We start from the raw sequence: 26675 nt of genomic DNA on the forward strand, positions 1-26675 counted from the left end.
AGCACCAAGACAATTTTGCTAGAAACTTTAGAGAGCAAGCAGCTCTGCTTGTTGCGTGATAAAGTATAGGACTTACACTAATCTTGGGAGTTGGAGGTCTTTAAGCACCCGCGTTCTTGCTAGTAATGGTGCTGAAGCAGTGAGACCTAGAATTATACATTAAGGTAACACTAAATTGACAAGAAGGGAAGGATGCGCAAAGCTTCCAAATGAGCAAGTGAAATTAGTCACCTTCAACTAGTCCTGGCTTACATTTAACAACACTTACTATGCTAGAATTTGTAAGCCCGTCCGTAGGAACCACAATAATTAAAGCCCAACTTTGAAAGTACTGTTAGCTATAAAACCTAAGAATGGATGGAGGTGAACACTCTGACAAAATGTAAAGGGTCAATCACTAGTTGCATTGGAAATCTAGTCAGCACATTTAATGTAACAATTAAACTAGGTCTCCTCAATCAAAGCTTGAATTGCTGGATTCAAAATAAAAAAAAATGCATATATTTAAAGTTAACAAAAAAGGGTCATGACCCATTTGTATGCATATAAAAAGTTGAGAATTCTTTGGAGACTTGTAAAACAAGCATTGGTAAATGCAGCAGGTGGGATTAAGAATATGTTAAGAGGTAGGGAGGTGGGGAAGAACAGGGGAAATATTTTTTTATGCAAACCCTATATAAACAAAGTCCTGTGGAGGTAGATCGTTTCAGAAGCCTGAAGATTTAAAGAGAAATGCCTGCACGTTCTGGAATGTGAGCAGCCTGCACAATAGGAACCCTTTACCAATCAGTTAGCAAGAGACTGGGGGGGGGGGTGAATTTGTGGAAGGGAAAACTGCGTGAGTGGGGAGGAAGTAGGAAAAAAGTTTGCTCTCCCAGTTTGTCGAGGCAATGACATCTAGCTAGTTGTTGCTCACATCACCAGGAGTTATGATGAACCTAGGTTGTTGCAGCAGTCATCTGGTTCTGAGCTCGAGCATTTAAGTCACCTTAGCTCATGCTGATTAATGATAAAACCTGCAAATACTCTACAGAATACTGGAGGGAGGTATATACCCAGTGTATCTAGTCAAGAAAAATAAAAACAATATTGTTGCTGTATTTAACCTTGTCAGACGTTCACATTACATTAGCGTGCCAGATTTTATAGTACGCTTCATTTTTTAAAGACTTTGACAATGAAGCAGGAATGCACGCCCTGGGTTATTGTAGTGAAACTGAAAGTATGACATGTTTGAATGTAGTTCTGTTTTCTGCTATGTTCGCGGTACAAACTTATAAACGTGGGCAGTGACAGATTCTCATAATGCAGAGGAGGACAGGATGTTGGGGTCCTACTAACTGAATCAAACACTGTTAGGCTGAGTCATTTGAAAGACTACTGCAGCACAAGGTATCCGTCTCACTCAACTTAAAGGTGTTGCATTTTAGTGAAGTGGTGCACTTCCAGGAACTTGGTTTCTGCTGCCTATTTTATGAGCATGTTTTGTATAGCGGACAGTACAACTTGTTTAGTCTTAAGGAGATTGGCAAGCATATTCATAAACCAATACTTAATAAATGGGTGATTTCATTTTAAACAAATAGTATAAAAAACACCAACTGCTCTACTTTTGGCAAGATAACTGGGTTTACCTGCCTGCTACCCTAAATACAGATAAAGCTGCAGTGTAAAACAAAAAAATAAAAATAAACACACTTTACTTTGTTCAGATTAAGGCTCTTGTCTTAGTTCTGCTCTAAAGAATAATTACCTTACAACCAAAACTTCCCTTCCTCACAACGTTTTCATGCTGGCACGTTACAACGGCAAAACTTTGAAAACGGTTATAAAATTAAGTTATATAAATTTGTTGTTACTGAACGCAGCATCTCGGTAGACATCAAATAGATGAATCAAGGGCATGGTAATGTGCATTATACGTTGAATATAACGCTAATTTTAGGATTTAAAACATACATTGAAGTACCAGTTTGTTGAAAATTAGGCTAGAGGAGTGCCCACATCAACATGGGTGCCAATAAAGCACACTTGTTTGTATGCACAGTCACAATAAGTAAAACTATTCACCACCAAAATGCACACAATAACTGACAGTTATATGGGAGACGTACAGCATACTGTTGGATGGGAAATCTCGGAGTTGCCAAGTAACCCTATTCTTTGCGTTATATGAGGTCTTGGCCCTAGATTTCTAACGAACGATCACAGTGAGTAGAACACATTTATTTTGTGTGTTTGGTGCAGGTTTCAGAACCTGGTGCACTTGTTTGCTCAAAATTACATTATAAAAACTTGGCAAATTTGGGCGAAAAGCCTTTACAACCCTACCTGAAATGTCACTTATGTGGTGGTTGTTTTTTTTTAGTTTTGAAAATACCACGAGCTACAGTAGTCCATGACCCATCCTGCCTATAGAGAAACTGAAACCTGTACGCTACATACACGAACTATCCGTGAACTGAGCCTCATTTCTTATGTCTCTGATAAATCTTGTAACAAATGTCATTTGTCTGTAATTTGTGTACTTCCAGGTCACGTAACAACCAATCCCACAGCTGAACATGTTCTGGGTGTCGTCTGGGAGTGAGCAACAGTGCTTTTGTATGTATTGACTACAATTGGAGCATTAGGGACCCCCGAGCCAATCCTGAAGTGTTCATTAGCTGTGGCATCCGACATACCTAGCATGGGAGTACATTTAAAAGAATCACTGACAAAGCCAATATGTTTGAACTATTGGCCTTTTCAATGTTTAAAAGGTGTTGCACAATAGCACAAACACAGTAGCAAATAAATTAAAGAAGTTCTGAAACCAAAGCAGATTAGCACAGTACTTGGTCCTTGGGACACTGATTAGAGGAAACACACGAGGAACAAACCTTGGTAAATGCAGGAGATAGTGCTAAAGCCAATAGAAATGCAGGAAAAGTAAGTGGCAAGCACAAGTAACCAATGAAAAGCAAGGAAAGAAAGTTGGGCGGAATGTAAGCCCCTTTTAAGATGTATTTAATGCAACAGTTATCGCAAGCGCTGTGCAGGCAAAACCTAAAAACTAGAAAAAGGCACCTTATTATACCACACTCACTGACCTCAAATGCTATTCGTATGAATAGGAACAATGGCAAATTGAGTGCAACTATCCAAATGGAACAGACATGGTAGCTTGAAACATGCTTACTCGTTAAATCTGCTAAACATATATTTTTACAGTTGTTAAACCAATGTAGCAGTGCAACACAAGTGGGCAACAAGTTAATTTTTTGGAGATCTCCAAAGCTCTAAAAAACATTTTTTAGAAAAATAGACATACTTTAATATTGAATTAAAATACAATATTTATTTTTACAAAAACAATCGTAGTCATAATCTCTACATCGTTAGTTGGGCAGATTAACAAAGTTGGCGTTGCCTGATGAAAACCTCCTCCGTCACCTGGACACAATGGAATCACTGCTTAGATTACCACAAGGAATGTGAATCAAGTTTGCTTTCAGTAAATGAAGCGGTCAAACCACATGCTGGTTATTAGGGTGATCTTCTGATTTTAGTTTCAAAAGTATAGGGTGGAAAACGGATCGTTCTTAAAATTTCAGTGGAAAACATTTTAAAGAAACAAGGAAAAAATGAAAAATCGTGAGTTTTACAAGTCCCCAATTAAAAAAAGAACGTGCTCAAGTGTAAATTAGGATGTGCTATTTCATACAAAAAAAAGAAATCTGGTGAAAAGACCAAGCATGGCAACGACCTGTGATAAAAAGATACCCAAAGTGTTAGATACCATCGACCTTTTTTTATTATTATTTCTGAGTGTTTATCAACTCAGTTTTCAAAAAATAAACTCGACTTTTCCTGTACTTTTGTGAATGTGGTGCAGTTTTTGAAAAACGAAAGAAGATGCACAAAAGCCCTGTAACTGAAAAACAGACATCACTTCAACTGATGCCATCAAGATGACATCAACAACTGTACGACAGGTGATCAGTGTATGAATGTGTATACTTTCCAGATTCAGGTTGTGATTTCACAGCTTTACAGAAATGAGTGCACCGAAATACGCTATGAAGCAGCAGAGGGTCCTTCGAACTTGGTCACCATCCTGTGGTCCCAGCAATGCACTACCATAATTCAATGCATGGTTCACTGGCATCTTTTAACGATCAGGCTCGCCACTTTATTCTTTGGTACCTTTCCTTTTACCTTCACAGAAGAATCTTAATTCTTTGTTGCACGCACTTTACAGGAAATTTCTGTAATGACAAAACCTGCACTGCTTAATTACCACCCCCTCTTTTCATCCTAACAACCCCCGCTTGGAACCTTATTAACAGCTGCCTGGCAACACACTGCTCGCTGCTGCCATATTAGGACGGGCCTGGTTTGCTTTACAATTCAATGAAGTACAGAACGGATGTATTTTTGGAATCAACAAAAAAGTGCAGATATATCTATAGTGGGTTGAATAGTTCATCCCGTCCTGCCTTTCCCATGCATTCTGGTACTTGCAATTGGGTTCCACGTTATCTATACATAGGACAGCATTCAACAAGTAGGATGCAGATAGAAATTGTACTCTGGCGTTTGGTTATCCGATTAATAACTAATGATAAAGCTCCATGTATCTATGTCACAAATGTAATTGTATTTTTACAATGGTAACAGAAGAAATATGGACTGGAGTAGAGCAGATTGACTGAGGACTAAGACCAGAAAGCATAAGAGATAAGCAGTACTGGACGAGCTGTCCACCCGGACACGGGGTGGCTCAAGTACTTTGAAAGTGCACTGCATGAACAGTTTGTCTTCATGAAAAAAATGAGACTATATTCCTCCTCCCTCCCGTGGAAATGTATACTTTGGTATAAAAAAAAAAATAGGTGGGCGCACCCTCTCATGAACTGGTTTATAAAAAATACCCAGTGATATTTTAATAAAAGGCCTCGTAGAAAAAACAACCAACCAAACGTCTGCATTTTAAAATATATATCCTCGTTTGTAGCACAGTGTGAGTGAACACAGCCATGACGTCTCATCTCCTCTCCTGGAACCTGGACTTTTAGACATTATTCCTTGCAACAGGTTGCTCTGGAGGGGAGGGAGCAGAATCCGGTCCCTCCTCTGCAGCATCCAGGGCAGTGCCAGCACTGGAGAGATTCACTCCGAGTGAAGCTTCTCAGCTGTGCTCCGAGCGGGCCCGCAGGGGGCGGCCCGCGACCCCGCCCCAGCTCCGGTTCGCAGCGTTCGGCTCGGACCCGTCAGTGGGAATCGTGTCCGCTTCGGGGCCCCTCCTCGGGCTGCAGGTGGCCCGCAAGCTCCTGCAGCACGGCCGCCCGGCCCATCTGGTCGTTGCGCCGCCGCTCCGTGATCAGGTCCTCCAGGCTCTGAAACTCCAGCGTGTGGCTCTTCTTGTCCGAGAGCTGCAGGCGCAGGCGGTAGGGCTGCTTGCCGATGCGCAGCTCGCCGCCGATCTTGAACTCCCGCCGCCCGTAGCGGCACCAAGCGGCAAAGCACTCCGAGTTCCGCCAGCAGAGCTCCTGCTCCTTGGCGCCCACTTGCGCCAGCGCTGCGCGCACCACGGTGGTCGGGCTCAGCGCCCTGAAGCGGTAGTGCTCGTTTACCACGCGGCCGCGCCGGCCCCGGCTGGCCTCCGTCACGAAGCTGCTCTTCACCTCCTGCCGGTGCAGGTGCACCACCTGGAAGTCGCCCACGTACACCGCCCAGTGCGGGTACTGGTTGGGGCAGAGGAACTCCAGCAGGTCCCCGGGCTTGCAGCGGCTGAGCAGACTCTCCGGGGCGTAGGTGTCCAGCGCTCCGCCCTTCTGGTAGATGCACTCGTCCCTGTAGTAAACAGAGCACTCCAGCTCGTCCAGGAGGTCAGGCTGGTCCTCGGCGGGGCTCCCCGGCCCCCGCTGCTGCTCCCCGTCCACCACCACGCCGGGCTCCTCCAGCTCGTCGTCGTCGGCCGAGAAGATGTAGGAGACGCCGATGCGGGGACCGTCGTCTGGGTCCAGCCCCAGCGGGTCCGCCGTGGGCACCTCCCGGTAACTCAGATGCGTCAGCTTCTCCATCTGGTTCCCCATTCTGTGGGAGATAAGGGCGAGAGGTTAACGCGGCATCGGGGTGGGCAGAGCCAGCCACAAGCGCAATACCACCGAAGCCTGCCATTCACCTGCAAAAATTACCTTCTTTCTACAAATACTGTATAGAAAGTAGTCTACACATAGTACAGTTTGCCCACCCAAAAACATCATACAAAGAAGTTGAATTATCACTTTTCATCTGGCAGCCCGCATTTCCCCAAATGTAGCTAGCATATAAATTAACAGTGTACAGAAAACGTGGGCATCGCCTTAATCCCCACCTGCTACGAAAGACTAGCCCAGGCAATTATCACTGCCGAAAACTGTAAACAGCCCGTGGGCTAGTAATAAACCTTGGCAGCGTGTGAGCTGCGGGAGCCCCAGCACAGCCCCACTGGTGGCTGGTTCATAATCATTTGATTGAAATGCGCCTAGTAAACCGACTGATGGAACGGAAGCTAGAGAAGATAACGGCTAGTGCTGAATGCACTTGTTTCGAAAGGTTTTCTTAAATGTAATCTTTCACAAGACCAGGGTTCTGTGGTACTTCGAGGTTCAGCCTTATGCCGCTCCTCAGCCAGTGACAGGGAGGAGCTGATTTGTGTACATGATTCAACACAGTGTCAGGATTACGCGGCTCCTTCCACCTGTTGGAAGCAGTGGGGGAGCCGGTTTCGCTTGCTGCTTCTAAGTATCGCGCGCCCGGCTGCCCGCCCGCGAACTCCCTGCGTGAGCACCGTAGGGGTCCACTGTTCACAAGTATGTGTCGACACTAGAGGTTTACTGGTCACAACTGCATGGCCACCGCACGAGTGATCACAATTATCTCAGGACACCAGAGGTCGTTCGCTGTTCACAAATACAACTGAGGTTCACAACTATACGGTGACAACACAAGAGGTATTTTTCTAAGACGTTGCGTTACACTAAAGAGGTGCGCATATAAAACAGGGATGGGGCGGGTTCTCAACTACATCAGAATACCAGGTAAAGTCACAATCAACTATTACGCAAGCGTGTGCTTTATCTCCGGGATCGCTTCTTCTGTGACGGGGCGGGGGGAGCTCGAGTTACCTCAGGCGCACTCAGGGAGCCAGAATTCCACCTGTCCAACCACACGCGTGTGGCGAGGTGCACCGCACACCCGGGGTTTCACCAGCCAGCGTCCGAGACATTCATACAAGTCAGCTACTGACTGCGCTTGTAAGTAGTAGGGACCCCCTATCGTTACCTCGCAGAGGGGACCCTGGATGTACTTGGAAAAGTACTTATTTAAAAGTGACGTCTGAAGTCATTCAAGGCCACGGTCACAATTTCCCCCTCCTCCTACACAGAGACTTACTTACACTTGACACCGCGGCACAGACACGCAAGAATGGACACCCGCAGCGCGCCAGGAGTGGCATTAAACACGCAGAGAAAGGAGGGAGAAGTTTGAACCGTGCGCCATCTCCACTAAACTCCCCGCAGGTGAGCTCCGCGCACCTGAGCAAGAATATTGCACTCACCGTGCTGGGGAAGACCAGCTCTTCGCCCCCTGGACACAGGGCTATGTCAGAGGGGGCTCTCGGGGTAGCGCCGCTCCCTCACGGCGGCGAGGTGAGCCCGAACCTGCCTGCTTCCGGAAGTGGGACTGGCCGCTGTGAGCCGCTCATGTCTACCTCGTAACGCGAGCAGCAGCCCGGCTGGCTGCCTCACCAGCACTGAGCGAGGAATGCACACATCCGGCTGAAGCTGCTGCCTGCCTGCGGGGAGCACTCAGGCACCAGCATTTAAAGAGACAGGGCCTCTTGAATTAGCCTCGAGCTCACTGCCTGCCTGAGGGCTGCTGTACACCGCGACCGGTTACAGCCTCACAAACGCGAGGAGGTTTTTAAATTAAATTGCATTTTTAGGCGAAACCAAACAGCTCATTAACAAAACAAAAAAATATATATTCGTTCTATGCTGTAGAAAGAAATAATACTATCTCTTTAGTCTTATCTAGTGCACAAGTCCTAAAAAAGAAGTGGGGAAGCTAACCAAGTTATTCAGGATGCAAGTGACATCATGGCCCATGACATTACAAGAAGTGTCTTCAGATCTTAAGCCCTCACACATATATTTAGCAGTTCTCTCATGAATGTATTTGATTGCATTACAATATATAACAAATTAGATTTTGGTCGTGGATGTGCCAAAATGTGATGCAACCTGATGAAAAATTTGGGCCTCAACTTATACATTTATTTCTTAAAACTCTGCCACAAAGAAAATGGCAACAAGGAGACGTGGCAGTAAATCTGTTCTGCTTAACTGGTTGCAAAGTCTGCTTTTCAAGATATCCTATGAGGTTGGGACACCTCCAGCAGAGATTTTTGTGTGCCTGGTAAATCTCAGGGAATAATAATAATGGTGAGATAACTCTGGTGGTTAACGTGTTTGCCTGAGAGATATGTGTTTTTTCCAGCCCCAGTTTTGAATCAAAGTAGCACAGAGGGTTAATATCGCTTGCAAAGCACATTATGTAATACATTGATTACAGATTTTTATTTTATGTAAATGGGTACGTCGTACTGCTTTTAACACATAGATCCTTTTGTTACTTGCAGTGTAAAAATTGTAATCCTAATATAGCACAGTGAGCTATGAAGGACATGTGACACCTACACCTTATAACCCTCACTGTCTTATGTAACACATACTGTACATGGATTTGTACACATATGATTTATTGTCAATGTGTACAAGTGATGTAAAGTGCTCTGACACCCTGCATTGGATGAGTAGCGCTACAAAAGAAATAAAACAAAATAGTGGTATTTAAATTGTTGTTAGAAATGGGGTCTCTAGTAGGCAGTCAATTTATACCCTGTCCAAGTAGGGACCGTCACTCTAGTCAGGGTAAGGGAGTCATACTCCTAAGGTAACCCCTGCTCACCCCCTTGGTAGCTTGGGAAGAGTAGTCAGGCTTACCTCAGAGATAATGTGTTAACTATTTGTACCCACACACAGAGTAACACAGTGAAAACACTACAAATGGACACCACACCAGTGGTTCTTGACCGTCTCTTTTTAGATTTGACTCATCTGTAGGAGCCTGTACCTTGGCCCTAGTCTTTCTGTATACTATAATACGGGTCCACCCTTTCTCCAAACAGTGTTTGATCACAACTATATTGGATGCTTACTGACATCAGACATTTAGGTAATCAGATGTGTAGAACTACTTTTATTTTCTCTATCACATTGGGTGTTTCGATTGATCAAATGGTTTGAGACATTTGTTTACACTCTTTTTCTGTTGTTGCACTTTGTATCTGATTGCATCTCCTAAGTCCCTTGTATCACATTGTGTAGTGAGCATTCACTTCTGCACACTGCTGTGTACATTTCTGGTGATTGTGGGTTTGAACATACCCCTGAAAAGCTTTTGCTGTTATGTTTGGGTATATTCAGTAAAATTCCTGGAATACTTTTTGTACCCATACATGATATGTGATATTGAATGTTTGCAGCCTTGAAAAAGCCATCAAAGCCGAAACATGTGTCTGCTGCCTTCTCCTAAACGTAGTAAACATCACATTCTTGCTACTGAACATTCATCTGGACTGGATTTGCTGAATTTCTTTTCACCATCTATGGAACTTTTGATCTGCTTTGGGTATTTACTTGTTGATGTTAATGTGTGAGTTTCTCTCACTACATGTGTCACTAGTCTGGTAGCATGGTGCTCTCACCTGTTGAGCAGAACACTATAAATCAGTAGGAACGACTGTGTTTACTTTAGAGGAGTGCAGCATTTGTTTAACCACTGTTACATCTCTTTTTTGTGATACACACAGGAAAGGGGCAATATTCCCCCTCACAGCTCTTCAGATTTTCTCCTCGACAGACTCCTCTTGATCCAGAAGTGTTCCCCAAGTCTGGGGTTTTGGGTCCAATACATATACTCATTTCTGCATTTGAAGTAGGCTGATTTCAAAGGAAAGTCTTTGTAGTGCACAAGTAGCTGCCTTTCCTGACCTGGTCCCAGACACACTATAGGAAGTTAGAGACTGCATTGTGTAAGGACAGGCACAGCCATATCCAGGTGCTAGTGTCAGCTCCTCCCACCACTCTAGCCCAGGAAGGCCCATCAGGATATGCAGGGCACATCTCAGCTCCCTTTGTGTGACTGTGTAGAGTGAATTCATAACCAGCCCAATTGTCATCCTGACCCGGATGTGTATTCCACAGCCAGGCAGAGGCACATAGAGTTAAGCAAGAAAATGCCCACTTTGTAAAAGTGGCATTTTCGAACACACAATTTAAAAACCACCTTCACTAAAGGATGTATGTTTAAATTGTGAAGTCCGAGACCCCAAACTCCACATCTCTATCTGTTCCCTATGGGAAATTACATTTAAGAAATATTTCAAAGCAATCTCCATGTTAACTTATAGGAGAGATAGGCCTTGCAATAGTGAAAACTAAATTTGGCAATATTTCACTATCAGAGCATGTAAAACACCCCAGTACATGTCCTACCTTTAAATACACTGCACCCTGTCCATGGGGCTATCTTGGACCTACCTTCGGGGTCGCCTTACTTGTACTAAAAGGGGAGGTTTGGGCCTGACAACTGGGTGCACTTGCCAGGTTGACATGGCAGTTTAAAACTGCACACACAGACACTCCGATGACAGGTCTGAGACATGTTTACTGGGCTACTCATGTGGGTGGCACAATCAGTGCTGCAGGCCCACTAGTAGCATTAGATTTACATGCCCTGGGCACACAGGGTGCACTCTACTAGGGACTTACTAGTAGAAAAATGTGCCAATCATGAATAACCAATCATAATCACAATTTACACATGGAGCTCTTGCACTTTAGCACTGATCAGCAGTGTTAAAGTGCCCAGAGTACCACAACCAGCAAAAATGAAATCCTGTAAACAGTCAAAAATACAGGAGGCAGAGGCAAAAAGACAGGGGAAACCATTCGCAAGGAAGCCTGGTCTAACAATTGTTACTTATGTAAATACTGGGCCAGACCAACACATCTGAAATTCTTACAGTGCATGTATATGTCTTATCAACAGAGACTGAACAAAGTCAAAATTGTGCCTATCTTAACTACATGTGGAGTGATAAGCTGTGTGCCTTTGTTTACCCTCCATTGCATTTAGATGTGAGGTTCCTAATAGCTCCCAGCCAGGATACTCCAACAAAAGGAGCCTGATGACCCTTTAACTTTGGCCTTTGTTATGGCCCAGCTGGAAACTGATAACTCTCTAGCTTAGCTGGGCTCAAACCAAAGCAGAAAAAGTGCAGGTGCTGCTGAATGTGTCCTGGTGTCTAAAAATGACATCAGCACAACTTTAGCATATTTCTGTGGAGCCCAGTCTCTTGGCAGGGTAGAAAGTGGGTAGTCTCTGTCTACCCGTGTCTACCCTCGACTTGTGCCCTACTTTTATCCATTTAGACATTCAACTTCCTGTTACGTAAAGTGCTAAGAGAACACAGCCATTTCTATTTGTACACATTTTGTGATAGTCACTGAATACTCCCATTTTAGATGTTATGGGGGCTATTCACAAAGGTGTCTAGGAGTGCATAAAAGAGTATTACAGGATTAGTATTTCATGTCCTCCAGAATGCCTTTGTAAATAGGCCCCGTGTGTTTAAGTTAACCCCCATTAGGGTATGCATGTTTTATTATTCCATTCTTGGAGTATGTACAACCATGGCTTTTAGAGGGCTGGGTCTGTCCGGTATCAGACCTGGTAGCAATTAAAACAGACATTGAAACTGCGTCCTATCATGCAGTACGTTCATGATCTCAACTCTGTGGGCAAAAACACTAATGCATTTCACAACAATGAATATAAAACTCTTAAACGTAATCCTTGTCAGCAATTTAATTTTTGTTTATTTTTCATATGGTTAACACTCTTAGGGAATGCAGGAGTCAGTAAGCTATTTCCGAGATGTCGCCTTTCTTTATTTTTTCCGTGTGGCACATGACTCTTGGTTGATGTATTCTTTGAACTAGTTGGACTCCAGGTGTTTTTAACAGGCTACGATTGCTCTGGAGTTGTGGCTGAAGGCAGTGTCAGTTTCCTCCCCACAGTGCCTTTCAGTGGGTCTTTACAGAGTGAACATAACCACGGTGATTGAGACACTCTGACCACAACTACTCCTTCCACAGGCCTCAGTAATGCTTAGTTCACCATATCAATTTCAGAATTGAAACAATTTCATTATTATTTACCACAAAATCATTGTTGTTATTTACTTATCTTAAACAGCTAACAACCACGGACAAAGGCAATAGTTATTTCTGGTTTTAGGTGTTTGTCAGTTGCTGTTTGAAATATCTGGATGCAATAACAAAAAGATCAGAGAGGCTCCAAAATACGGTTGGGTGGTGTGCGATCGGAATCACAGACATTGTTTACATGTTTAAGCCACACCCTTAATGACACAAACCACGAACCTTCCAGGGACCCTCCTTTTTCATCCTACTTAAAGCACTGTGTATGACCATTAACAACATGCATATTCGCATTTAGAAGAGGGATTTAATGATCTTGTTGCATAAGTGACATTCGCCTACCACTTACTACCTTCATTATATCTTTGTAGCGTATGCTGCATTATTTTGTAGCATTTGGGCAGCACTTCATGCCATTAGAGTAGTCATGAAGCGGTGCCCTGGGTGGTTGAGTAACAAGCTACCCAACTTCTGTGTATTAACAGGAAGATACTTGGAAAGTATTGGGTGTCACACAAGTTGTGCACCTATGGAGTTACAGCTGTACTTAGTCCCATCAGTGATGAAGTGTGTGAGGTAGATAGGGCCATGCTTGACATTATATACCATCAACCCATTTTCCCCGATCGATAGGCGTCCAGCGACAACATGTGGAATAACTATCTGGTAGGATGATCTTGGATAGAAGGCAGGATCCGATGTTTGGGAAACACCAGGCTTTACGATTATTCAGAGCTGGAAGTGGTATCAAAGGTTTCTTCTTGCTGGAAGAGAGCATCACATTTCTGTAGCAGAAGCGTTGTACCTCTAATGTGGGACTTCCTGTCTGAAACTGTCTGGATTCCAGGTATTCTTTTTAGGAGTAAGTGTGGTGTTTGTGTTGTAGACAGATGGGCCCAGTGTCTTAGAAGACAAGATGGGTGAAACAACGTGTCTTGAGAGCACTGTGTCCACCCACAGTCAGCTAGGGTGAGGAGCATTTGTAATGTGATCACAGTGAGTGACTGAGCTGTAGGACCCATCTGTGAGCCACATTCGGTAATGTACAGTACAGTCATGTTTTCTTCACTGTCATGACTTACAGACCTCTCAACGTATTGCACTTTTAGATTGCTCACATGGCTATTGAGTGTTTCCTTCACACATTCATAAAATTATTTAACCTTCTTTTTTCATAGGTATCAAAAAAGCAAAGGTTGCCTCCACAAACGTACCCAAAGGCGGGACGGGTAATATGGCGGTCGGCTCACCAGTCCACCCGACAGGCAGGAAGCTGCATTACTGAACAAATGGGACAGTCCACACTGCCTGCAAAATGGTTGGCCTTTCATTGACCAGCAGTTGAACTGACCATCTGGTCACCGCCGACCAGCCAGAGGCTAGCATAGCACATTATAAAAGGTGGTGTGGAGTGCTCCTTTTATTTTCATTTTTTGGCATGAGAGGCTCAAAACAACCACCTACACCATTGTAAGACAGTTTTCACATATTATGCTTTAATGTCTCTTCTGCGCAAGCGTACTGCAGATCTGAGACCATGCTTGTTAAGGGATCTTCAGGGCTTGACAGCCCCACAAGTAGACAACACACTGTGAGGCATGTACAAAAGCTCCTTGGGTGGTACACTAGGGTCCGCTGGAAATGACGAAAGGCAGTGCCATCATAACAGGTACGGTGCTCCTATGTCATCAGAAACAGGACACCATTATGTGTGCTGATAAAAACTAAACAGGAAATGTAGTGGTGTTAAGCCTGAGTTCTACTTCTAGGGGCAGTGTCACATGTTCAAAGTGACCAATTGCTCTAAAGCAAGGTACCCAACGTAGGCCCTAAGGGTAGGATCCATGCCAGATATTCAGAAAAGCTACTCACTGTGTAAATTATTTCCACTGAGTTTATATTGTATGTGCATATGTTTGTTGTGTACGCCTTCCATTGAAGAACATTCTCATTAGTACTGTAATTGATCCCCATTTATTCGTTGCTATGAGGTAAAAGCATCACAGCTTTTATTTCAGCAGCACTGTGAAGTGGCCCCTTTCCCTGTATTCCCCTGTCTCCCTGGGTCTCAGCTCTCAGACGGATGCAGGGGAATGTGAGGTGCCAATCATCCACGGACTTAGGTATCATTTGTGCAGCAGGTCCGGGGGCACCGGAACCCTCAGCTGTGAGGAGCCAGCTGCACCAGCTACGCCAGCCACAAAAGTGAATTGACTGCATTTATGGCTGTCTTTTGCTATCAGACGAACGTTGGGGGGGAAGTCTGTTTGCTTGCGCGGGGGCCATGGCGCCCTTGCTACTACAGTAGAACTAATAAGGCACCGAGGAAGGGAGGGGGAGAAAACGCCGGAGGAGTTTGAGGATGTTGGCAGGATGACAGGTTTTTTTCCTTATGGGCGGAGACGTCACAGGGTAACAGGACAGACAGGAAGGGTGGAGGATCCGAGGGAAGTTCGCAGGATACATGTAAGCATTAATTATTGTGTTTGTATTTAGCCCGGTGGGTGGTTAAGTGGACAATCGAAGTATCACCTCCTCCCCAATGAGACTGTACAAGCAAAGTGATCGTGACTGATTATCTCCGTGGGGTTCACACTCCAAGAATATTTGCCAGACAGGGGCACCATCAGACCAAGGATAACCTCAGTATGCCAAGGACGGCCATCGTTATTTTAGGATTGGGCACTGTCATACCAAGGATGCCTAAAATATTATAAGAATAGCTACTTTAAATCCAGGTGCCAGCGTTATGCAGATGATGGACTCTAAAAGACCATGGATGTGGAGAGTATGGGCACCGTTGTGCCGGAGGTGGGCTTCATCATGCCAGACATGGCTTTCATAAGCAGATGGAGTTGGAGGTCACCAGTTTCTGTGAGTAATCTAAGGTGCTAGTGGTCAGGTGCTCACTAGGGAGGTGCACTGCCAGGTCTAGGGACATCAGACACCAGGCATACCCTAATTTTCTCTGTCACACACAAACACAACCATAGGTGACCGCACACATACAGACTTGCACATGCACACCTGGGCCAGACTGGGAACCAAAGGCAGCCCTGGCACAAATGGTCAAACCTCCCTCTCTCTTTTGCCCCTCTCTCTCATCTTTCCTCTGTTTCTCCTGAAGCCCCTGTTTTGCCTGCTGGAATTATCTTTGGAAGCAGCAGTAAGTGACAGAATCTCCATCAAAGGGCAGCCTTTGAAAAAACAACCTTCAGTGGCTCTAGTTCCTTTGGAAATGCTCAGTGGAATACATGACCAGCCTGACCCTGGTGCACACAAAGCACGCACATAATTCCCAGCAGCAACCAATATTTGTGTCTTTTTTCACTCACTTCTTCACTCCTGCAGTAGTTCTCTTACATCACTTACATCATGCTTTTTAGAACCCTGTTCAGAGGGCCAGGGGGCAAGTAGGAGCTACTAGGCCCAACATGGGGGTTGAAGCCTTCTGCTCCTGATGTCTCAAGGCCCGGGCCTTGTGTCCCAGTCCCCTCTGTCCAGCGGTATTGGTGAGTCCCCATTCACTATAGGCAACATTCATTTTAAGCCCACTAGCAGTCCGAGCCTTAGGCATCCCACTCCAACTCTTTATTAAAGTCATACCTGTTGCAGTGCCTAAGCTCTATCTGACAGACAGGTTCCCCAGGGCCGAATCACCCAACAGTCAGTCTCACCTGCACCAGGAGGATCCGAACGATTGGCATCTCTGAGTGTGCCTCCTTTGGCAGATGTAGCGGCTGCCTCCGGTATGTCTTTCACTCATTCTGGGCCTGCTCAGGAGACCGAAGCAGACTCCTTTCTCCAAACACTGTCTTTGCCTATTCCCGGTGGCCCCACTGGCATAAAGGGGGCCACCACTCCTCATCTGCACATGGGCTACAGTCTGATTGGCATAGTAGTAATTTACAAGGAGGGTCTTTCTGGCATAGGGGGGCTCCCTGACTTGGACCCGCATATGGGCTATGACCCAATAGGCACAGCAGTAATCTTCACAGCTGTCCCCCCTGGCATACAGAGTCACAGACTTGGTAATTACACACAAGCAATAAACCAATCAGTGCAGCAATGGTCACGGCTCACTTCATGGCAGCTCTCCTCTGGCATATGGGGATCACCGACTTTTCCCTACACATGGGCAACAACCTGATTGGTGCAGCAGTTGCCTCCCCACATCTTGCTACTGGGATCCAATCACCAAGAAGTCCCAATGCTCTCCCTCACAGGCCACACCTGGTGCTCCAGGCTCTAAGGGCAGGTGGTTTTTGATTCCCTGGGTGAAATCTTCTCACCTCGCTGGAAGGCTAGCAGGTCTTTGCCACCAGTCCTGGTTACAGGCAGAAGTCTTGTAGAACTACTACTTGCACAGCTCTACTGGGTGCTTGGCAGTTGACAGTTTTGGGAAACTTAAGCTTCCCCTCTTAAAGTCCATTCCCAGACGCAAAATGTGATTTAGAATCTGAGTCTTTGAAGTTTATGCTTCCTTTTGAACTGCCCTCTCCTCTGTCCTACCCTTCCTCTAAAAAGCAGCCTGTCAGAGTATGAGTATCACTCCAGTTGATTAATACACAGTATCCTGCCACCACCGTGTTCGTGCTGCTTAACTCCTGGTAAAGGCAGTAGCCTTCTACCACTATGAGGTCACTTTGGGTGCGCCTTCTGATCCAAAAAGGCTGCAATCCATGAGACAGGCCTCTGCCATAGTGCATACGCATGATTGCCCATGACAACAAAAATCAACATAAGGGTTCCAGACATCATTTCAGTTTGAGTATTCAGTTGAAGCATGGGTTCCCGTCAATCACCATGAGGGGAACTTTTCCATCCCAACAATGCTCCTCCAAATGGTAGGACCTGCCTTCACACAGTGCAAGGGATCAGGTAAGGTCTGCAACATGGACGTTAACAGTACCAGCAGCTCTAGCCGCATGGTGATTGGCTGTATCATACACATTGAGAGTCAGTGTAGTATGCTGCCTTTAGCTGCTTGCTTTCGCTAGCCTATGTGCGCAGGGCAAGGGAAAAAAAGCTGCAGAGACAACTCACTGTTGCACTGACCATAAAGAAGATGCACCATTTACCACTCGAGCAGGGGTTGCAACCAACTGGCTGCCAGATGCAGGGCTCAACAGGGCTAGATCACTGATTGCAACACACCAGTGTTAAAGTTTTGTATGCTGTAGAGGCAGTGAAGCCTAAAAGCATGTTAACGGAGAGTCTGGGTAGCTATGGGTTGGAAGATTGGAGGAAATGCCATTTCAATCTGGGCTGCGTTGGAGGATGCTCTAACTTAGGGATACTCAAAGTACGGCCCACGGGCCTCATGCGGCCCCTGGGGCAACAGGAGCACTGACCAGCTGTTTGCTCGACTACGCACTAACAAAAATATTAAACACACAAACAATCATTTATTTCAAACTTAACTGGTGTTAAAGAAAGGAAGTAACTATGGACTCCTGCACTTAATTTTAGAAACGCCTTCATTTTTAAAGACATCTTGCAGCATAAGTGTAAAACTAAGACAGTCTCTTCAAAATTAAAAAGGTGTATTTAGTTAACATGCAGAACCTTTTCGCCTTAGTACAATTTGTTTTATCAGCGCATTGAGATGTATTCATTTATAAGTGATAGTTTTCAAACATAAATTTGGAAACATAAATTGGAAAACATTAATTATTCCCCTTACGCTGAGAACACCACCGATAATAAATTGAAGAGGCAAGTCACTTGGTATGTGCACTTTACGGGTGGCCTGGGTTCCTATCATACATAAACAACATTATAGTTTATTAAATCAAACGCAGAATCAGGTTTTGTGCAGCACACACCATAAATCATGTATTTCGAGGTCATCTTAAATGTGATAATGCAGAAAAAGGAAGGAAAGTGACACTAAACAATTGCCTAGGATCACACAATTTGGAAAAGTGGGTAAGCAGGGGTTAATTCCAGGTTTTCTGCTTGCCCATTGTTTATTTCAGCAACTAGATGTATATTCTTTGCTTCCCCTACACCTACCTTGCCACCAATCCCCCTAGTCACCCCACCCGACCACCACTGCCCTGGCATCAATGCGGCCCCAGGCACGTCACAGACCTAACTTTTTGGCCCCTGGGAAAATGTTTGTGAGTACCCATGCTCTAACTGATCCTAATTCAGAATGTTTCTGAACAACCGTGACCCCTGTTCTTTCCTGATTGCTCATCTTAAGGGGCAACATGGATAAACGGACATAGTTGTTGCACACAGAGCTTCAGACATTTGAAAAACGGCCCTTGCCCTTGTTCGGCATCAGACAGAGGACCGCTCACTGCCAGGCGGGAGTCCGACGAGGGACGCACAGAACCATCATTCCCCTATCTACCGCTGCTGACCGGGTGCACACGTTTTCAGAGTGGAGTCTGGTGGGGGCGGTAGGAAAGAATGAAAAGGATTTGTCACCGCACTGAAGAAGTGTTTGGAGGATTGGAAAGCTGGTTTGCGCGAGAGCAGCAGAGGAAGCTGATGCAGGCCAGCCGAGGGGCAGTTACAACGTCTGGGCCACTCTTGAAGAGTGATATAGTCCAGGCTGTTTATCGTCAACGAAATAAATAGATACTTTCCATTAAGTTCGAACGGGGGGGTGTTGTGAGTTGCATAATATTTTGAGTTATACCACGTCCATCAAGTTTCCCCCCAATTATTACATAGCCCATTTCCAACTGTCTACTCAGCAAGTTTCATCGGTGACAGACCTAGACGAGAAGTTCCTTCTGAAAAGTGATCTCGCTCTTTAAAATGTCCTAATATCTGGGTAGGAAGTGATGTTGCAGCATGTGACCTCGACATGTAGGTTGTAAGAGGTAAAACCACATCCATCGTTCTTTGCTTCTCGCCATGCAATGCACAGGAAGTGTTGTGGACGATATTAACATCTGTGTCCCAATGGGTGAAATCACATTAACTCACCGAGACACCCCACCATACAATGCACAAGAAGTGACGCTGTAAGATGTGACACTCCCACCATGTTTTAAATCAAGCATCAACATGCTTGGACAGGTTTTTGCAAATTGCTTGCATGCCACTTTTGACAGGGGTTTGTAATGATAAGCAATTATGAACAGGTGATTGGAAAAAAACTAAGATGTTTTATTTGGTGCAAGATTTATAAACACATTTTATTTAAATGATTTATCATACAGAAGAGAAAAAACAACTTGGAAAAACACATGACTAATAGATACGCAGATGCACAGTGTAATAACGCAATTTATTCTCATTGCTGAGCCTGGAGAGGGTCCATGACTTTCAAAAGGCGAAGCCATGCCAGTGAAAATAAATGGGGACCACTAAAATATGTTGTTTGAAACAAGTGAAATAATAAACATAGACTCGAATATTTATTGCTACAGTGTAAAGATGGTATTACCACAGTAGAATGTAACAGGCTTGATTAATTCCTCATAGATTCCATTCTAGAACCACGTTAGAGGAAGAAATGCCTGGGGCCATACTTACAGGACTTAAGTATTATGAATTTCTCTCACTTGAAGGAAATAACTACTTGTGTTCAGGTTATTGGTTAAACACCCTTTTGTCTTACTAGAGGAGATAATAAAGCAGCATGACACAAGCCAAACACGCACATCCGGCCAATGCCATACACTCTTAATTACCATTGTTAAGAAAGGGGAAGCATTTATAGGAATCACTTCTGGTAAATAATGTCCTTTCCCCATATTCAACAGTGGTAATAAATCACATATAAATATCCGAAACCCCGACTCTCTCAGTGGCACACTAAGGACCCCATCGGTAGTGGTGCGCACTCTTGCTGGGCCAAAGAGGGCCGCAACATATCAAAACACGAATATTAGTGTGAAAGAAAGACGCACTCTCAGAAGTAGAATATGCAGATTTATTTAAGTGCAAATACTCAAAACTACCTAATGGGTTTCAGCTTTTGCGTTACGGGTAGGGACATAGTGAAATGGCAAAAAAAAAAAAATACATTCACAGAGAACCTGGGCCCCATCACGGAATGGAGGGCAACCCAATACACTTTGGCCCATATTCAAAAGTGGCAATGCCGCGCTCCCTCATTTTCACAACGCAGGATGCGCTGTATTTAATTGAATACAGCGCACCCTGTGTTGTCCGTGCGCTGGCGCTAAATTGAGTTGCCTAGCGCCAACGCAGACATCCTTGCACTATTGCACAAGGATGTCTGCTTTGAGGGGTTTGATTGTTTATGTGTGGAAAGGTGTCCCTTCCTGCACATAAACAATCACTAATGGCGATTTGACAGAAGTGCCAAAGCGTCATTTTGAAAGATTGTTTATGTGCAGGAAGGGACACCTTCCCGCACATAAACAATCATTTCTGGCATTGTGCTCTTTCTCTGCGTGCGGAGAATCCAGCACACACAGAAAAAGCAAAAAACAAAGAGGAATACAAGTATTCCTCCTCGCTGCGCCTTGCTAACGCCATCTCTGAGGTGGCGTTAGAATTTGACGCTGCCTCAGGTTTGCAAAAACACATAAATCTGCGGCAGCGTCAAAATGCAATGGGTGTTGCTTTGGCACGCCCACAGCAACACCCATTGCACGCCCCTTCCACACAAAGTGCTGCGTGTGAAGGGGCCGTATTTACAAGCCAGCCTGTAAATAAGGCGCAGGGAATAGCGCCACAGGAGCATCGCGTAAAGTGACGCTCCGGTGGCGCTAGGGGCTCATAAATATGTCCCTTACTATGATAGTTATACCAAAGGTTAAACCTGGATGTGTCAAAAATGAGTCAAGTCAAAAGTGCTGTGAACTCAAAATGTGCACATGACAATTACATGCATTAGAATAATGTTGAGGCTGTTCACATTACTCCTACATCACTACAAACAACATAAATGTAGTCAACAAGTTACATCCCAGTGCACTAAACAAAGACATAGGGCCTGATTATGAGGCTGGAGGTGTTGAGACCACCAGCCTTGGGGTGGTGGTCAGGACCACCGCTGCTGTTGCAGTCCGACCGCCACATTACAACCCTGGCAGTCAGACTGCCAGGGTACTGCCGTCTCTGCCGGGATCGGTGATCCCACTGGGCTGATGGTGGCGGAGGTCAGAATCATCCAGAGCGGCGCTGCATGCAGCGATGCCCTGCTGATTACGACCTGGTTCTTCACCAGCATTTTCATGGCGGTATTACCGCTATGAAAAGTTTGGTGGAGAACAGGTGTAGGGGCCACAGGCAGACCCCTGCACTGCGTCCCCCTGCCCATCACCATTGCAATGCTTACTGTCTGCTGGCAGGCGGTGAGCATTGTGAAGGTGCTGGTGCACCCTGCAGTGGCAGTATTACTGCCAGATTGATTACGAGCCAGCGACAATGCCGCTACCCCTTTCCCACTGGGCTGACCCGTCAGCCCAGCAGGAAAGTCGTGATGGGCCCAGCGAGGAGGTAGCCAGCATGGGGGGGCAACCTCCCTGTCTGAAGTTGGGGGGACATGTTATTCCTCCTGCTGAACTCGTAATGAGGCCCATAGATTTTTTAGTTAAATAAGGTAAAGGCGGAGCACACCCAATGTGGGTTGTAGAGTGACAATTAAAAGTAGGTTTTGTCTTAAAGCCAACTCCTGTTCCACGAACTCTGTGAGAAAGGCTAAAACTGCTGTTGACAATAGATTATCCACCAGTGGATATATTCGGCCACAAGCTCATGTTTGCACTTTGGTGAATATTTTCATGCAGTGCCAATTGTAGAATAATATGCAGTGTAAGGTGTCCCACTTAGGCATGGTTTATCTCTCACTGGTGTTGTAAGCATGGCTCCAAGTATGCATGCCATTGTGCCAGTCTCAGGAACTTGTGTAGTGTATTTTACTAAGCTACAGAGGGTTGTCTATAGGGGCTCACAGAAGGTGTATTTTCAGTGGCAAATGTTTACCTATCAACCTTATGACTTAAAATTGTGGGTCATGTGAAGTATTTAAGTTGTAATCCCATTAAGGTGAGTCGAGAATTGTCTACAGGTCTAGGGTGTTTCATTACCTCAAGTTCACAATCCCCTAAAGGACGGTGTCAAAATTACTGTATGATATCAGCAATGTTATCAATGATGTCAATTAACATGCTATGAGTGATTGAATATGTGAGGTCATAAGCATTGCATTGTGGTGGTGCGAGTGATAGTTAGCTCAGTAAATTATAGCGGGTGAACTTCAGAGTGTTTTGGTTTCTAAACATTACTTTTCATGTCATTTCAGCACCTTACTACCGTGTCAGTTTCACTTTTGTTTTTGAATTTCTAGGGTTTATTTAATGTAAGCTAAAATCCTATTACCGTACCTAACAATCATATCTCCTTGACCTTTGTTTTTGTCAATTAATTTCTGAGCTTTTTTTTAACGTAAGGTACGATATTATTACCATACCTAACTATTATGTCACTTTAACCTTTGTTTCTTTCTGGGATTTTTAGATCATATTCACCAACTCCCCCACTGAGCACAACTTTCAGTCATATGCAGTTGTTGGTTGCTCATTTTGCTTGGCCTCTGTCCATGCCATGCACCCAACCCCCATGGATGCCTAACCACATGTTGCACATGGCCTTCAGCAGTGTTGGGGTGGCGGCAGGGCCTGGCCTATTTCCGTGCCCTCCACCCACGATGCACAGCCTTTGGCCATGTGAGGTTGGCTGCAGAGTCTGGTGTCCAGCTGGGCCTGACTCCTAATCCCCCATGGGCAGCCACCATCTGCTGCACCCAGCCTTCAGCCATGGTACAAACATTATTTCACATTTTTTCTGGCCACTGGATGGGTTCCTCTAGGTCCCCTATATGAGTACCACAGGGGTTTGGGTGTCCCTAATCTACCTCCTTACATGTTTTTAACTACTTCAGGACATAGGGACAAGGTCCCTGTGTTCTGTAATCGTGGCTGCAACATTTTCCTTCAGGTTGCGGCCAGCTAATCAAATCATTTGGTTATGCCAAACTGAAATGGCAAACAGGATAAAAAGCTCTATCGGCCAGTCAGAAACCCTTATTTTCTCAATTTATGGTACATCAGGAGTCCGGCAGGTCCAACTGTTCAGATGTACCTATTTTTGGAACTCTTTCCAGCACACCCTGAGCACCTCTTTAAACACAAATTTCCTCACAAACATCTGAACGGATTTACACCAAATCACTGAAAGTATGCTTTCTGAGTAAAGTTCTAATTTTCTGGCAAATTTGGTGGTATGCCATTCAATTATGTTTTCTATCTAACTTCCCAAAATGTCCTATTGGAATTAAAATGGGGAAACAAAATTTTGGAACTCCCATCATCCTCTTTCTTGGTCCTTTTTCCGGGAAGGTACTGTGGAGGATGATTTAAAAAAAATGTAAGAGCTCATCAATGGCACCATTATTATTATTGAAACAAAAACGCTCTTCCTATGACGACAACCACTTTGTGTTCTATTAATATATAAAACGCTTTTACAATGACAGCACTGATTTCAGAGCATTAATCAGTTCACCAGGCAAGCTCACTCATGCAGGCTCATTCTTGAGGCAACCATCTACCAATGAATCCTCTCCAGTGTGTGAAAATAAAAATTGTAACTGCAGTACCCTGTCAGCAAAAAGTTACACTGTCCCACATTGCACTATTTTCTTTCTATATCAACGCCTAATCTATAGTGTCAATTTACTACAAGTGAAAAACACATTTTATAATACATAAGCCTGATTCACAAAGGTAAACTTACACTTTTGGGTAAGTTTACTTATTTTCTGTATTCAGAAACTATCTGTGAAAGTATATGACTCCGCACCACCTATACATATGGTTGCAGAATTTTCCGTCCCAACTGCAGAGTCACTGGGTGTGGAGTACTCCACACACATTAAGTATAGGCAGTGCAAAGCCGTACACCTCTACAGTTAGTTGATAATTACTGAAAGGTAGTAAACTTACACTAAAGTGTAAATTTGCCTTTGTGAGTCAGGCCGCATGTTATTAAATGTTCTTACAATATGCTTTGCATTTAAAATGTGACTCATAATAATACACATTGCTGAAAGAAACAGACTTCAAATATTAGCACGTTATTCTCACCAAAAAGCGCACTTGACAGACATATCTACATTCTCAAGTAAATAATGAATATTAAACAGCTTTTGCTCAAATCTTTCTAAAGAGTGTCATTCGTTTTAATATTGAGATTAGCAAATTCAAAAACTTTTTCCCAAGAACTAGAGATGACACATCTAAATAAACTTAAAATTTTGCCTTCCAGCCTAGTTCTATGCACAACAGGGCAACTTGAAAGCACCAATGCCAAAAGTATTTGCCTATGTTATGGTAATATTATATGTAGAGAGAGGGTCCCCCTATATTTTCATGAATAACATGTTCATTTATTTCTACAACAACTTCTCCATATTTTAAATCACTATCTATCACTGATCATCACATATCAAGCCAACAAGTTAGAGAAGTGTCTCTATTATATTGGGACTTAATCAGGCCTAATATATTGAATATTAAAAAGTGTGTTATTATTCCCCTTGAACTGTACACGTCTTAATTAGGGGGAGTAACTATCACTATAACTTCTACTCTAATGTGACTATATACTTAAAAAGCATAGAAGCCTTTGTTAAGAGTTTGGTTTATGGGAACAGTACTTTGTATATGCTGTACAATTCATAAAACTCTACTTAACTTGCTGACTAAAATTGTATTGGGATAGGGACGCCTGAGAAAGAGTAACATGACCACTTGGTTATGCTTAATTTTAAAGTTACCTTTACCTTTTCCAAAGGTATTCCATGTGTGAGAGGTTTGAATTTATATAAGGGTGACCTCTCAATCCCATGTTAGAAACATAGGATTAGCCAAATTCATACTGACATTAGAATTGCGTTTGCATAGGAGCATGTCTTTTGACAAGTCTGAAGATAAAGTACCAGAAAATATATCAGACAGTTGGTTCTTGACATGATATTTGGAGAATCTTACAGGCATCTTGCTGAGGATCGCTGATTTTATGTTAATAACAAAGTATATAAAAACAAGCATTTGGACACACTAGTTACAAAACATTTAACGTTCAAAGCTTAATTTTAACAAATGTCAGTATTTTCAAAAAGAACCCAGTTCCTACACATCTTTCGTCTTTGGGTGTTTGAACCTAATTCAGTTTTAAACAGCATAAGCAATAAAAATTGACAGGATGAGCCTTCAACTAGGCGCAATTCTAATGAATTTCTATGATGTTTGCTACAATTAAAACAAGAATGTAAGGCCAGCTATTCAACAGAAAACAGGGACATAACCATAGAAATTCAGCAGTTATAGTTAGTGTTCTTTCAAGTAACTAAAACTCGCCCCTTAAGGTAACTATAACTCGCACTCTCGCCATGCACAGTTGTCTCATCAATAATTGTATTGCAAATGTTGCAGTGAGAATGTGAAACATGGCATAGAATATGTCATCAACTATATAACATGTGTAGTAATTAGCTGTGCATGGCAAAGGCGTGAGTTATAGTAAACTTAGGGTGCAAGTTTTAGTTACTTGAAAGAACTCTAAAAATAACTGCTGAATTTCTATGGTTTTATACGAGTAAATTCAGAACGTAACTATACCGTCCCTGTAGCCTTTGTTTTTTTCAGTGAACTTCTATGTTTATTTTAACATATACTCATTTTCTTTGCTACACATGAATCCAACCACCACTGCACATGCCCTTTGGCCTTTGGCTATGCATGGTGGCAGTTGGCCACAGGGCCTGGCCACCAACCCAGTATAAGCACCCAAACTTGCACAGTGCACAGCCTTCCCCTGTGCGCAGTAGGGGTTGCCCACAAGGGCTGGCCTGTAGCCAGTCCCTACAGCCAACCCCCTAACCACCAACCTCGATGCTGTGCACGGGCATTTGTGTATGCACAGCAGAAGTTGTTTGTGGCCTCTGTGGGTGTGAGAATAGGTGTGAGAGGCTGTATCGGGGTAAGAGTGGCTGTCAGAGTGTCTGGGTGTGAGAGTGCATACATCTGTGAGTGGGTGCTTCAGGGTGTCAGTGGATGTGTGACATTCTGAGTGGGTGTGTGAGTGGGTGCGTACATGTGTGAGTGGGTCTGAGTGGGTGCTTTAGGGTCTGACCGGGGCTGTTAATGAGTGCATGAAGGTCTAAGTGGGTCTGTAAGTGGGTGCGTGAGTGACTGAGTGGGTTTGTGATTGGGTGCATTAGTGTCTGATTGGGTCTGTGAGTGGGTGTGTAAGTGTCTGAGTGAGTTTGTGAGTGGGAGAATTAATTGAAAGAGAAACAGATAAAGAAAGTGAGAGGCTTTGATGTCTGATATACTTAGAATTAGATATTTC

General features: G+C 44.1%; 1 protein-coding gene across 1 annotated transcript; it reads right to left on the reverse strand.

Moving 5' to 3' along the window:
• Positions 1 to 3320: 3320 nt before the first annotated feature.
• Positions 3321 to 7785, reverse strand: LRATD2 (LRAT domain containing 2). The gene is made up of 2 exons (XM_069220739.1): positions 7589 to 7785; positions 3321 to 6081 (listed from the first exon to the last, which is right to left on the reverse strand). Exon 2 carries the CDS (start codon positions 6078 to 6080, stop codon positions 5256 to 5258), a length of 825 nt encoding a protein of 274 aa, XP_069076840.1. The 5' UTR covers position 6081; positions 7589 to 7785; the 3' UTR covers positions 3321 to 5255.
• Between the last annotated feature and the right edge of the window lie 18890 nt (positions 7786 to 26675).

This window comes from Pleurodeles waltl, chromosome 2_2 (assembly GCF_031143425.1).
Source record: "Pleurodeles waltl isolate 20211129_DDA chromosome 2_2, aPleWal1.hap1.20221129, whole genome shotgun sequence".
Classification (NCBI taxonomy): domain Eukaryota; kingdom Metazoa; phylum Chordata; class Amphibia; order Caudata; family Salamandridae; genus Pleurodeles; species Pleurodeles waltl.